This window comes from Nelumbo nucifera, chromosome 3 (genome assembly GCF_055504915.1).
Source record: "Nelumbo nucifera cultivar China Antique chromosome 3, China Antique-T2T, whole genome shotgun sequence".
Lineage (NCBI taxonomy): Eukaryota > Viridiplantae > Streptophyta > Magnoliopsida > Proteales > Nelumbonaceae > Nelumbo > Nelumbo nucifera.
In genome coordinates, this window is record NC_142651.1 from 65,669,297 (window position 1) to 65,683,177 (window position 13,881).

A 13,881-nucleotide genomic window follows, 5' to 3' on the forward strand; every position below is an offset into this window, starting at 1 on the left:
ATTTTCTTTTTCCATCCATTTTGTGGGTGGTAAGCTTGTAATCTTTTCAATTCTCTAATGAAAGTTACTGTTTCCTATAAAAAAAAAGAAGAGTCAAATCTTTCAAGGATGGCTTTTTTTTTGAGGTCAAAAAATCAAAACCCCAGATTTACAAAGGCATTATGCTATCACTATAAAAAAATCCTTATCCACCCAGCTTTGGCAAGTCTATCAGCCACACAATTGAGATCTCTAGGGATCCATCTGAAGTAGCAGTATAAGGAAGATGTAATTTCTTTTTTTTTCATTGAGAAAACTGTTAGGGATGCCATGGTTTCCATTCATTAGACACTATAGTGACTTGATATCTTGGTTTTATGCATACAACCTGTTCCAATATGAGCAATACCAAGTAGTTATCTTTTTCTTTATAGCTTTAGATAGCCAAAAATCGGATGTTTACAACTTTTTCATAGGACTGGGTTAGGTTTTTCTCTGGTTTTGTTGCTAATACATTTTTACACAGGGAGGGTCCTGGGGCTTCTTATGGTCTTAACTGGGCTCTTGCTGGAAGAGGGGTGATTGTTAAGGACAAAGCTTTTTACAACTTAAAGTCTTCTGAGCTACAACAGAAAGGTGCAGCCTCTGCAGGTATTTTGATCTTTAACCTTGATTTCTAGCATAGGAAATGGATTGGATCAAATTGGATATACCTAGATCCAAATTTGATCTGTTAATATTTGGATTCTAATTGAATTTTTTTCTGACAGATTTGGATCAGACTTGTATTGGATTCAGATATTGAATACCATTAATAAACTAAACTAGAGTTATCAGAATATTCTATAGTATTAATAAATAAATTAAAAAATGAGTTTGAAATTGCATATTGTGAACATATATGCCAATAGCTTCTGCTATACCTGCACTTTTTCCTCTTCAGTAAACATACAAAAGTCAAACTGACCTTGCTAATTGATGCATGTTAATATTATGTAGAATGTAGCATAGATATTTAAACATCAGTGGATTAGATTGAATCAAAGTGCATTGGGGTGGATCCATATTTGATCCAATTATAAACAAGAGTGAATTCAGATTACCTTAATCCGATTGTATTTGAATTCAAGTTCAAATTCTGAAAAATTAATACCATTTGCATACCTATTTTTTTTGTCATTCAAGTACTACTGTTTGCAGTAACACATGCATGGCATCTTCATTTGTAAGTTGTAACTTTATTTTTGGATTTTCTGTAGAGTCACTTTCTGGTCTTCCAATTCACATCAGGGGGAATGCCACTGGAGGGGCTTCCGAAATTTCCAAAGCACAATTTAGTAAACTTTTGAAACAGGTATATTTTTGTTCAAGGCTTGGATGTTTTCTTTCTTTTGACTTTATAAACCACATCAATGAACATGAAGACAGAGGCGTAATAACTTTGATTTCATCTTTGTCTAAACTGGCTGTATCATTTTTTTTCATTAACAAAAAAAATGATTTTATTAAAGGTTAATTACTTATATATACCCTGTAGTTTGTGGAAACTACTTATGGATACCCTTTAGTTTCAAAAACTATTTATACCTTTTTAGATGGGCCTACATAACATAAACAGGTCCTCCATCAATGAAAAGTTCAGGGCCGTTTATAGCTGATATTAAAATTTTTCATTATCTCAAGTTTATCCTTCCACTTTGAAAACACTGTTGATCTTCTTCTTCAAATTTCTCAACTGAAACCCTAGACTATCTCTTCCATTCTTTTCAATGAAATTTTCCAAGCACAATAGCTGTGGAATGTCCATGGATTAAGAGAGACCAAAGAACTTACCTTATTTAAATGCTTGAAAAACGGAGACAATGACACTGTAGCTGTTGAAGTACGGGAAAATTAAAAAAGTAAAGGCACAATGGATTTAAGATGCAAGTCTGATGTTGAATATGCATAAAAGGTGAATCTTCTGATTAGGACCCATGGGTGATATGTCAAATTGACAAAGTATACCAACATTTTGTAGAGATGGAGGAGACTTACTGTATCTGAATTTTTTTAGTAATACAGACGGAAATTTCATTCATTCAATCCCCTTAGTGTTCCTGTTTACATGGACGACTTTAATACATCTAAGGCCAACATGTCCTATCAGATTGGCCATAGTTCACTTGGCATAAGGAGCCCTGTGATCAAAGCACCGGCTATATCCGGATTTACGATTAAATGAATCTTCTTTTTACCTAGAAAACTTTTTTTTAGGGAAATCAGGGCAGCTTCTTGCTACCCAGTACTAGTGTGCAGTGGGCCATCACTTGCCATGACTGGCTATTTTTTTTTTTTTGTGCTGGAACTGGAAGAACGAGGACATGTTTTGAAGATTTAATGAACAGTTAAGGACACTCTTGTCCTTTATGTTTTATCTTTTAGACTTAACCTTTGAAAAGCCAACAAAAACTATTGGCACCTTAGAGGTCAATGAAGAAGTTTGTGCAAGCAGGTTCACATCTCTTGTTTGAAGAGATGTGAACCAAGGGGAAGCCAAGTCTGAAGGTCAGGGAAGCAAAGAAGGGAAGGGTACGATATTGCTGGAAGGATTAGAAGTGGTTGAATTGTTTAGGGACTTCATAAATGGAGCTCGTTCGAATGTAAGAGACATATTAAGGGTTTTTTCATAGCTTTGGCTGAACATTTTGGTAGGGGAAGAAAACAGCTAATATGTTTCCCTGCAGGAAAACAGAGCCATGGATGGGGGGAAGTTAACAGATTGCTTAATGAGTTTTTGGGTCAAATGGTGTCAACTGAAAAGGAAATCTTCACAAGGGAGGAGGTAGACCAGAGCAATAGCAGGGTAGAAATCATGGAACAGGAGCCTGTGGTCATGGTAAATACCAAAGGTCAGTGCAAAATGGTTCTGTACTTCAAAAAGAGAAGATTGGGACAGTAAATTTGTAATTTGAGCTAACGAACAGGTTAGTGATTGGAGGAAGGTTGTTGATTTGCTGAGCATAAGATTGAAGTTGAAAGGAATATTGATAGTAACCCCCTTTGATGAATGCAAAGCCCTCTTAGACCTCGTAGAAAATGAAGTGGAAATATCAGCTCTCAATATTCAGTCTGAGATTGGATCCTTCACAGTTTTCAAATGAAGTCCAATGTCTAACTCCAAGGATTTCTTTGTTGAAGATGGAGTGAGTTGTGGTGCATTTAATAGGATTGCCATTCCATCTGTGGAAGCAAGAAATGGCAGATTCTATAGCTTTGATGTGTGGAGGGTGCTTAGAAGGAGCTCTCTGGGGTGATCTCCACTCTGCGGCAGTTTTGCCAAGTGGAGTGAAGCCTGAAGATATCCCACGAAAGATAGAGCTAAGATCTGAGGGGTGTTTTGTGTCTGTTTGGCTGGCCTTCGACAAGACCCCCCCCCCCTTTGAACTAATGTTATGCATCTTTATTCTTCTTAATATAAAAGATTTTTATTAAAAATAAAGAAAAAATGATTTCCCCCTTCTCTTCATCCTCTCCTAACCCCCTCCTCTTAAGGAGGCTTACACCTCCTTGTGTTCGGGAGGCTTATGCCTCTTGCGTTCTGAACTATGCCTCACACCTCTAGGTAGTGGAACGCCTCACGTCACGCCTCCGCGTTTTAAAACATTGACACATACATACATACATACCTACATGCCTAAAAAAATATATACTATATATTATAAAAGTATCATATATATTATATTATATTATATTATAAAGAATATTATAAAATATATTTTATATTCTATATATAAAAATATATTTTTATATTCTATATAATATAAGAACATACTATATATTATAAAAAATATGATATATAAAATATACAAATATATTTATTTTTGATCTTTTGAGCCGAACTCGAGTTCGTTGAATATTTAATTGAGTTGAGCTTGAGTCGGAAAATATAGTTAAAGTTGAACTCAAATCTAGTAGTATTTTAGTCGAGCTGAGCCAAGACATTCCAAAGTTCGGCTTGGCCCGATTGCTTCCTTTGCAAACTCCTCCCCTCCTAAGAAGAACAAGCCCAAAATCCCACCGGCTTCCATTTCCCTATTTACCACTTCTTCAAAGTCACAAGTCTTCTCTACATTATGAACCTCATCTATCATTGGTTCATCCTCACTTTCCTCCCCTGAGTCCACTTTCATCCCCCCCTCTGTTTTCTTCTAAGGGAAAAGTTCTATATCTTTTCCTTTTGTATGTTCTAACCCCACCCCGACTCTTACTTCCTACACCCTCACTTCCCCCTCCCTCAATCCCTTATCCTTTTCCCCTTCTTTCTCCTCTACTAAACTTTTATTCCCTTCTCCTTTGTTCCCTACTAGCTCTTCCACATCTCTTGTTTTCTTTGCCCCTTCAACCCCATTCACCTCATCTCTTTTACTGCACTCTCCCTCTTCTTTGACTCTAATTTCATCTCTTCCCAGAAAAGTCATAATCATCTCTCCACTATTCTCTTCTTCCACCACCACTCTTGTCTGTCCCCAATCCTCTCCCTCAGTTCTTTCCAAAGCTCCTCTCTTACCGTTAGAGGCATCCAGAATGTCTTCCCCATCCTCCCCTTTTTTCTGTTGAAGAAAACTGTCTTTAAAATCCACCTGAACCTCTTCCTTCTCTTCAACACAATCTCTTTTCTTCCTTGTCAGCTTTCTCTGTAATTGATAAATTCCTTTGAAGGAAAAACGTTCTGTTCTCCAGATGAAGCATTTGGCATTGTGAACCATCTCTTTTGTGACCTCCTCTATCGGCACCTCTTCAAATGCTGCACCACATGCTCGATAACAATGTTCTTAGCATCTACCATTGTCCCTTGTATCACAATTGAACTACCCAACTTGGTTGTTTTGTATCCTTGTCAAAATCTTACAATTTATGATACGATTCACGATTTGAATCATGAATCCCAAGGGTTTCGATTCGAATCTTATGTCTGAATACTTTTCTGCAAAAATGTTACGATTTTTGTTTGAATCCTACGATTTGATTCATAAATCTTACGATTTATACTATTTTTACGATTCACTATGATTCAAATAAATTCAATTAAGAATTAGTTCTCCACTTTGTTATGTTTTTGTTTATATCTAGTTTTGTCAAGGGAGATTTTTTTTAAAGCCCTTACTTGAAAATGATTTATTTACATTATTTAAGACTAGAAATTGAGTTTACTTTCCTTCATATGTAGGATAAAGAGCCATTATATGTGGATTTGTTTGACTTTCAAGTCAAATTTGATTCTATCATCTCAGGCTTCTATTATATAAGTGGTAAGTTCTATTATTTTAGGTACATATATGGTATATATAGATTAAAAATATGGGAAAGTCACTTTCGTATATATATTTGACCTTTTATTATATTTATATTTAATTTTTTGACAAGTTTATAAAAAATAGAAATAATCTTACAATTTACGATACGATTCACGATTCGATTCGATTCAACTTTTTCTACGATTTACGATAAGATTAAGATTTTCAAAACATTCCATCAATCAACTCAACCAAAAAAGGCCTCTTTAAATCTTGTACCACTGACCACTCTGCCATTATCAATGGGCCCGCTCTTCAGCCCAATACTAATTGACTCAAGTTTCCTGGGCCCACCATTATAATCCTGTCCAAAATTTATTTGTTTCTAGCCCAGGCTATCACCCTCTTTTTTGCTCACTTGCTCCCCAAGAAAATCACGTGTTGGGCAAATAAAAGCAGTCCCAACCAGTTGTAAATGTCCCTCTTTCTCCTGAAATGCCTGTTCACCTTCTTTTTCTCCCTTTCTAATCTCCCCTTTCTCGGGATCAGCATTATTTATTTATTTATTGATCAATAACAATAATTTCATTAGTTAGACTGTAAATATAGTACAAGCAGGGAGATAAAATTTCTTAACTCCCCCTACTTAGGCCAAAGCTCCATACAAAGTCTGAAATTACAACTAGGCCCAAAATAAATCTTCCCTACCCACCCCAATCTTTGCTAACTCATCAACAAATGGGTTAGCAGATCTCTTCACCCAACTGAACTTCACTTCCATGTCCTTGACCAGCCACTTAAATTTTTTCTTTTCCTGTCGAGATCAGTGTTATTAAAATCATTTTTTGAAAATAGAGCAAACAATTTATTCAGCATCGAACTTTTTAACACCCAAAACTACTTCAGGCTCTCCCTCTTCTCTCATTCCTTCCAATTTGTTTGTGCCACGTGGATTCCACCAAATCCACTTGGCATCATCTTCAATCTCTTTCCCCCCAGACCACCAAGATGTTTCAGTTTCCAGCACCACCCAGGGCTTCCACCGTCTCTCTTCAGCAAAGGTATCAATCGAATGAGGAATCCTATCCGATTTGTCACCAGCAATTTTCATCTTCACTGCATGGAGATCAACAGTGTAAACATCTTTAAGAACTCCACACAGAGCTGCTATTTGATCGAAGACGTGATCCAGCCTCAAATTGAAAGGAAGTCCAAAGATCTTCAAAGACACACTTCCCTCAGGGATTGAGATTTCATTGCATGGTGTCCAGTTCGCTACAGTTACCGTACCTTCCAGCAATTCAACATTCATGACCTCTGCCTTAAACTTCCCCAAGTCCAGCAAAGCTTTACTGTCATCAAAAGGGATGGGCATAGCTAGTTCCCCAGTTGGAATTTATTCATAACATCAATAAGGATCCTTTTCCAATCAATTATTTTCTTCTTCACTGACACACTCATCTTTTTACTCCAGTCCCCCTTGTGTCCTCCCAACACGAGCCTAGGAGCACATCCAGCTCCTCACACCCATCACATCCTGCATCTCCTTTTGACCCTCTGAACCTTGAAATTTGAAACTTCTTCTCTACCCCCAGCCCCTTCAAATTTTCCTTTTTCATCCAACATCTTTCTTCAAACTCCTGCAACACCTCATCAACTGCAGCCCAATCTTGTCTATTTCTCCCTTCTGGCAAACAAATAGCATGTCTCCTACCATCTCCCATCACTTCATCCAGCCTTAAAAGCATCCTTTACTATTAACTTTCTTCTCAATTGAAAAGAACTTTTTGTCTCTTCTCAGCTCACTCCATCCAGGTCTTTTCACTGCATGGATTACTCCCTCAACAAATCCTTTAATCCAACCTGCAATAACTTGAGACAGGAAAACTATGGATTTCCCTTCCTCTTCAAACTTCAAAACTTCTCTACATTCCTCGAACAGAAGACTTTTTTCTCTACCATAAGTATCTTCTTCTAGGCCATCATGTATTAGCCTATTCTTCAAAGGCCTAGCAGAGAGGCATTAGGTGGGGATAAGTGACAGATTCCTAGGAGCTTCTATACATCCTTTACCCATATAAGGGGTGTGCTGAAATTGACTCTCTTTCTTTAAGTCCATGTCTCAATCTTCTATTCAACAGGTTTTTCCCTTGAAGGAAATTTGGTGCAGGTCGATTCCCCCAAAGATTATGGCTTTTTTCCGGGAAGTGTACTATGGGAAAGTAAACGCTTTAGATAACTTACGAAAGAGAAGACCCTTCCTTTGTATTTTTCGCAACTGGTGTACCCTTTGTAGAGCTCATGGGGAGGATTATTACCATCTACTCATATCTTGTCCATTCTTTGCAGAACCATGGGCTTGGCTACTCTCTTTGTTTGGGTGTAGTTGGAGCTTGCCAGCAGAGCTTGGTCTTTGACCATTCTACTTTCGGTTAGCCTACCAAAAGAGGAAGATTAATGTGGAGATGTGCTCAAGCAGCCTTGATTTGGACATTATGGGAAGAAAGGAATACTGGAATTTTTCAAGAGGAGAGAAGGAAATGAGCAGCTAGGAATTGAAGGATTGTGTGTTGAATAGGGCAATACATTGGTTTAAGACATTGGAAATTTTCCTTCAGTTCTCTTTTAATGACTTTTGGAGAAATTGGTTAGCATTAGTGAGGTGCTCTTCCATCAAGAATAGGGTAGTTACAAGGTGGTTTCCCCCATCTGAAGGCTCACTGAAGCTGAATTTTGATGGGAGCAGTTTGGGCAATCTAGGGCCATCAGGAATTGGGGGGGGGGGTTCAGAGATTCTGTTAGACCAGAATTACTAGCTGCTGTACAAGGGGTGCAATTTGCAAACCAATTGGGGGTAGTGTGACTAAGTATTGAAGGGGACGCCAAGGTGGTGGCAGGCTGGTTGAAGAACCCTGAGGATGCTGTTTGTTGCTATAAGAGCAAAATTAAGAAGATTAATTGGCTGTAAAGGATGTTGGTTTCTATTCAGTGGGTGGGGAGTTCAGCAAATGCTTTGGTTGATGTGTTAGTCAAGGAAGGGGCAAATAGGGAAGAATTGTTCTGGTCTCAGCTGTGATTTCTGTACTCTTTTCCTAGTTTCTTTGCAGTCTGTTAGGAGATGCTGCAGCTTGCACCTCTCCAAGGGCTGTTGTATGAGATTATAAATCTGAATCAGTTTCTGAATTAATAAAATTTCATCATTACTCATCAAAGAAACATTTGAAAGGCCAACAAGGTAGATTTGAGAAGCTGAGTGGTACATTATTGCCAAGGTAATCTTTGAATATCCCACCTATACCAGATCAGTGTTGTAAAAGTGAGAGATGCAAGAAAAAGTGCATGTGCCTTCTAGTGCCCAAGGCACACACCTGAATGAAGTAGATTTAGACATTTTTTAAAATAAATAAATACTTTAATACAAAAAATAAGGAAACCTGAATATCTATCAAAAAAAAAATGGAAACCTGAATTTTAAAAGAAATTGATTGAATCTTTTAAAAAGCTTGTTAGATCAAATCAGAATATGTAATCATAACATGTAAGACAAATTTAAGGTGAAAGTGAAAGCAAACAAGTGTGGATTGTACTGAAGCGCTTCAAGCGAGCAACAATTCAGGCATGTGAAACTCTCAACAGGTTTGTCCATCTCTTAGTTCCTCACTTCAAGTTACATGGTGTGATTTTATACATTTTGCGTTCCTATCTTAGTAGGCTGGAGCCTTTATGGGGACCCTTTTGGCTAGTCCAAACAAGCCTGGGGGGCTTCAGAGATAGTGCCACTAGGGGTTCTACTTGGGTTGGGGAATTGTTAAAATTCAAATTGCTCTGGCCGAAAGTCTGATGCAGTGTAAACTCTTCAAATCAGAGATCAATTGTGTTGTAAAATTCTTCTTTTGTTTGAAACTATTTCTTAAGGTATTCAAAAGGTCTTGTTTCTTATTTCTTTTAAAAAATTTTCTAGTGCACCTAAACAAAGGTAATTTAGAAGATGATAGACCATGTAAAGGTGCAAACAATATATAAGAATGTATAAAAACGTAACCAGAAATGCAAATTTATAAAAATGCACTTTGGCTGAGGTGTATCACAAGTGCACACCTAGGAGCACCAGGCATACACCTTTTAAAAGGGGGTGCACTTGGGTTGAAGCAAGGTGCATGCCTTAATATGCACCTTATCTTACTGTGCACATAGGCATGCCTGAGTACCAGATGGGCCTGGATTACCAAGACAGCTTGTCTAAACTGACTGTTTCATTTTATCTTATTCTTGCTATCCTTGTCTAAACTGATTCTGTCATTTGATCTGGTTTACTCCTCCCTTCTTTTTGTTTTTCTTCCCTTCTCTTGAAGGAAGAGATGCCTATGACCTTGTTTTTATTGTCTTTCAGTTATGATGGAGTCAACATGAAGGTAGAGTCCAGAAGCCTAGAACTATGGAAGGATAAAATATAAGCAGTAAAAATAAATCAAACCAAGAATTGTCAAACTAAACAAATAAGTGTATGAAATGCAAATTTTGATGACATTGGGACAAGTGAGATGTTTATATGAAAACGAAGAGTAACACTAAGCAGCCATTTCCGGTTTCAACATGAAGGTAGAGTCTAGAAGCCTAGAACTATGGAAGGATAAAATATAAGCAGTAAAAATAAATCAAACCAAGAATTGTCAAACTAAACAAATAAATGTATGAAATGCAAATTTTGATGACATTGGTACAAGTGAGATGTTTATATGAAAACGAAGAGTAACACTAAGCAGCCATTTCCGGTTTTTGTTTTCATTTTGGATCTAATAGTGTTCTAATGTATTGTTGGTTGTTCTGTTTGATTTTTACTTGGCAATGCATTAACAAATATTAGATATTATTTTTGAGGCTAGATACTTTTCATGGATTTTACTGGCTTGTTGTATGCAAATTCTAACTTTGCATTTAATGTTTCTGTACTAGCCTGTCAAACGTTGTTGCCTATATAATTGTTACTTCTAGTTCATACCTAACAGCATTTATCTTTGATCTGTAGGTTACATCCCACTTATCTTCTATCTCAAATGTCTTTGTACATGATGGGGCTGTTTCTTCTTCTCCAAAATGTGATGCAAAAGTCCGTATTATAAGTGACAGTCCCTCCGCTGTGTTGTCACTTTCAAATATTCTTTGGAGGACTCCTACTCGTGCAGTGTCCCATGATTCTTGCCCTGTGACTCTTTATGCTGCCACCTCTATAAGGTGATCAATGGTTCTTTTTATAATTGAATAGTTTGAAAACTGGCCTGGTCCACTGGATTGATGATTTGACTGTGAACTGTTGGCTCAGTGAACCACTCAAACTGGACAATAAGCATAACTTATTATGTCTCTTTTGATTTCAATAAAATGCTACACTATTTTAAAACGCCTGTCCTAAATATGCTCCTGTTTGTTCTTATTTATCACCCCTTAGCATCTGTTTCATCTCTGGTGATCAAGTGCATATTAATTCTTTTAGACAAATAAAGTAACTTGGAAAGGCTTTGTGCTGATATAGGAAGAATGATAGTGAACTGGGTGATGGTCCACACTGAACTTCTGGGTGTTAATAGACCAGGGTTTGGGATTAATTTTTGGTAAACTTTTGATTGGGTGAATTCTGTATCTTAACTCTCTCTCTCTCTCATTTTTTTTTGATGAATAATAATAAATTTATTGATTCAGAAGCAAATTTAGAGTGAGTTCATACATCATCCCAGCGAGAGGCGCGAGCTGCAGCCCCTCCTTGAATCTTACAAGTAAACTAGGAAAGAAAAACAAGAATCACAATTGAGCCCAAAATAATTCTTCCCTATTTACCCCTTGCTTAGCTAACATATCTGACAAAGTATTTGCTGATCTCCCCACCCACTGTACAGTGACCAACATATTCCTTGTCAACCAACTAAATTTCTTCATTCCATTCTTGTATCGCCACATAGCCTCTTCAGAAGTTTTTAACCAACCCACCACCACTTTGGAGTCCCCCTCAATTATTAGTTGTTGTACCCCCAGCTGGTTTGCAAATTGCACCCCTTGTACAATAGCTAAAAGTTCTGCCCTGATGGAGTTCTCAAATCCCAAGGGACCTGAGTAAAGCAACAAAATCTCTCCCTTCGCATTTCTCAAAGCACCCCCCATTCCGGATAAACCTGGATTACCCATGCTACTCCCATCAAAGTTCAACCTTAGTGAGCCTTTGGATGGAGGAGACCAGCTTGTAATTGATTTGTCCTTTAGAGATGAACACCTCGCTACTGCTGACCAATTTCTCCAAAGCTCATTAAAGGAGAATTGATGAAAGATTTCCAAGGTCTTCAGCCAATGTATTGCCCTATTTAACACACAACCTTTCAAATCCTGGCTGCTCCTTTCCTTTTCTTGAAAGATTCTAAGATTTCTTTCTTCCCAAAGAGTCCAAATCAAAGCAGCACGAGCACATCTCCACATAATTCTCCCTATTTTTGTAGGCCAATAAAAGGTAGAATGGTTGAAGAGCATGTGAACTTCTGCTGGTAGACTCCAACTACCCCCAAACAACGAAAGTAGCCAAGCCCAAAGGTCTGCAGAAAAGGGACAAGATATTAATAGATGGTAACAATCCTCACTGTGAGCTCTACAGAGGATACACCAATTAGGAGAAATATAGAGGAAAGGTCTTCTCTTTTGTAGGTTATCCAAAGTGTTCATTTTCCCATGGAATACTTCTCAACAAAATGCCATAATTTTTGGGGGAACTGGCCTACACCAAATTTCTTTTGACAGAAAGGGTTGGTGAGTAGAAAGTTGAGAGATGGACTTGAAGAAAGAAGCACAAGTGAAGGTTCCATTGGGTCTAGGAGTCCAAACCCTCTTATCTGGCTTGGAGGGATCCAAACAAACCTGATTAAGACAACCAAGCAAAGTAGAAAGAGAATCAATTTCATCATCCCTAAGACCTCTACGAAACCCAAAATCCCAAGTAGGATCTAAGGGTGTTTCCAAAGGTGAGACAAATTTTGAGACCACCTCTTTTTTGTACAAAGAAATAGAAAATAGAGAAGGGAACAAATCCTTTAACGGTGTGTCTCCTACCCAAATATCCTCCAAAAAATGGACGGAGTTGCCAGAACAAACTTCATACCTGATAAAATTGAGGAATTGAGGAAGGGTGTTTTGAATAGCCTTCCAAGGTGCTGCTAGGTTAGCTTGCCTCGATACACCAGCATCCCATCCATTCTCTGACCTCCCATGAATGCTTCCCACCACCTCATGCCACAACCTCTCTCTTTCCAAAGGTCATCGCCATAACCATTTCCCTAACAGAGTTTGATTTTTTCTGGTTACCCTCCCAAGTCCCAAACCCCCTCTTCTTTACTTCTGCACACAATTTCCCAATTAACCAAGTGATCCTTTTTTTCTTGTCTCGGCTCCCATAAGAAATCTCTCATCAACTTCTCCAGTTTCCTAGCTTCCCTAACTGGTATCCTAAAAACAGACAAATAATAGGTAGGTAAGTTAGCCAAGGTAGCTCTTATTAGGGTAATTCTCCCTCCTAAAGAGATATAATTCCTCTTCCATGAGGCTAATCTCTTCTCAAACTTTTCTATCATTGGGGTCCAAAATCTACTCTCCCTAGGATTTGCCCCTAAAGGAAGCCCTAAATATGACATAGGCCAAGCAGAAATGGAACATTCAAGACACTCCGCAATAGCCTTGACCTCCCCTACCTCCAAATTTATACCCGCTATGCACCTCTTTTCCAGATTTATTCTCAAATTAGAGATACTTTCAAAACCTTTTATTAGCTCCTTTAGGTTTGCTACCTTTTCGCTAAGACCTCCATCACAAAAGATCATTAGGTCATCTGCAAACTGAAGGTGGGTGACGGGAACTTGGTGTCTCCCTATTCTCCAGCCCCTAATGGCATCTTCGCTGTCAGCCTTAGTAATGATCCTACTAATCACATCAGCTACTAAGGTAAAAAGGAAGGGTGAGAGTGGATCCCCTTGCCTGACACCTCTGCAAGCTAGAAAAAAGTCCCTCACCATACCATTTAACAGAATAGAGTAGTGACAAGTACTAATACACCCAAAGATCCAATTACACCACTTGTCCCCAAACCCACAGTTTTGCATAACCTCTAATAGAAACTTCCAGTCCACCAAATCATAGGCCTTTTCAAGATCCAATTTACAAATGAATCCTCTCTTACTAAACCTTTTCATTTCCTCCACACACTCATTCGCAATTAAGAAGGGAGGACTATTTTGATCCTCAATGAGAGCACTTTAGCCAGAATTTTATAGATGCTTGTCACTAGACTAATAGACCTAAAATCTTTTGGGTGGTTGGCATCAATCTTCTTAGGTATCAGGGCCAAAAAGGTGGCATTAATTCCAGGGCTTATAGTGTGATTGTTTGCAAATTCCTTAAAGACTTCAACTAAATCCTCTTTCACCACCTCCCAACAGTCTTGATAAAAGCCCATTGTAAAGCCATCTGGACCCGGAGCCTTGGATCTATCCATTAGAAATACAACTTTCTTAATCTCTTCTTCATCGAAATCCCTTTCCAGCCACCTTGCCACTCCATCATCAATTCTTGGCCAATCCACCCTTTCCATGACTACTCT

General features: G+C 38.1%; 1 protein-coding gene across 1 annotated transcript in view; it reads left to right on the forward strand.

Moving 5' to 3' along the window:
- The window catches only part of LOC104587315 (uncharacterized), a 55,395-nt gene that overhangs the window by 17,955 nt on the left and 23,559 nt on the right, over positions 1-13,881 (forward strand). Inside the window, exons 3-5 of the mRNA XM_010244867.2 lie at positions 506-630; positions 1,239-1,333; positions 10,282-10,487. Coding sequence (XP_010243169.1) covers positions 506-630; positions 1,239-1,333; positions 10,282-10,487 — 426 coding nt within the window. The remainder of the gene's footprint in view (positions 1-505; positions 631-1,238; positions 1,334-10,281; positions 10,488-13,881) is intronic.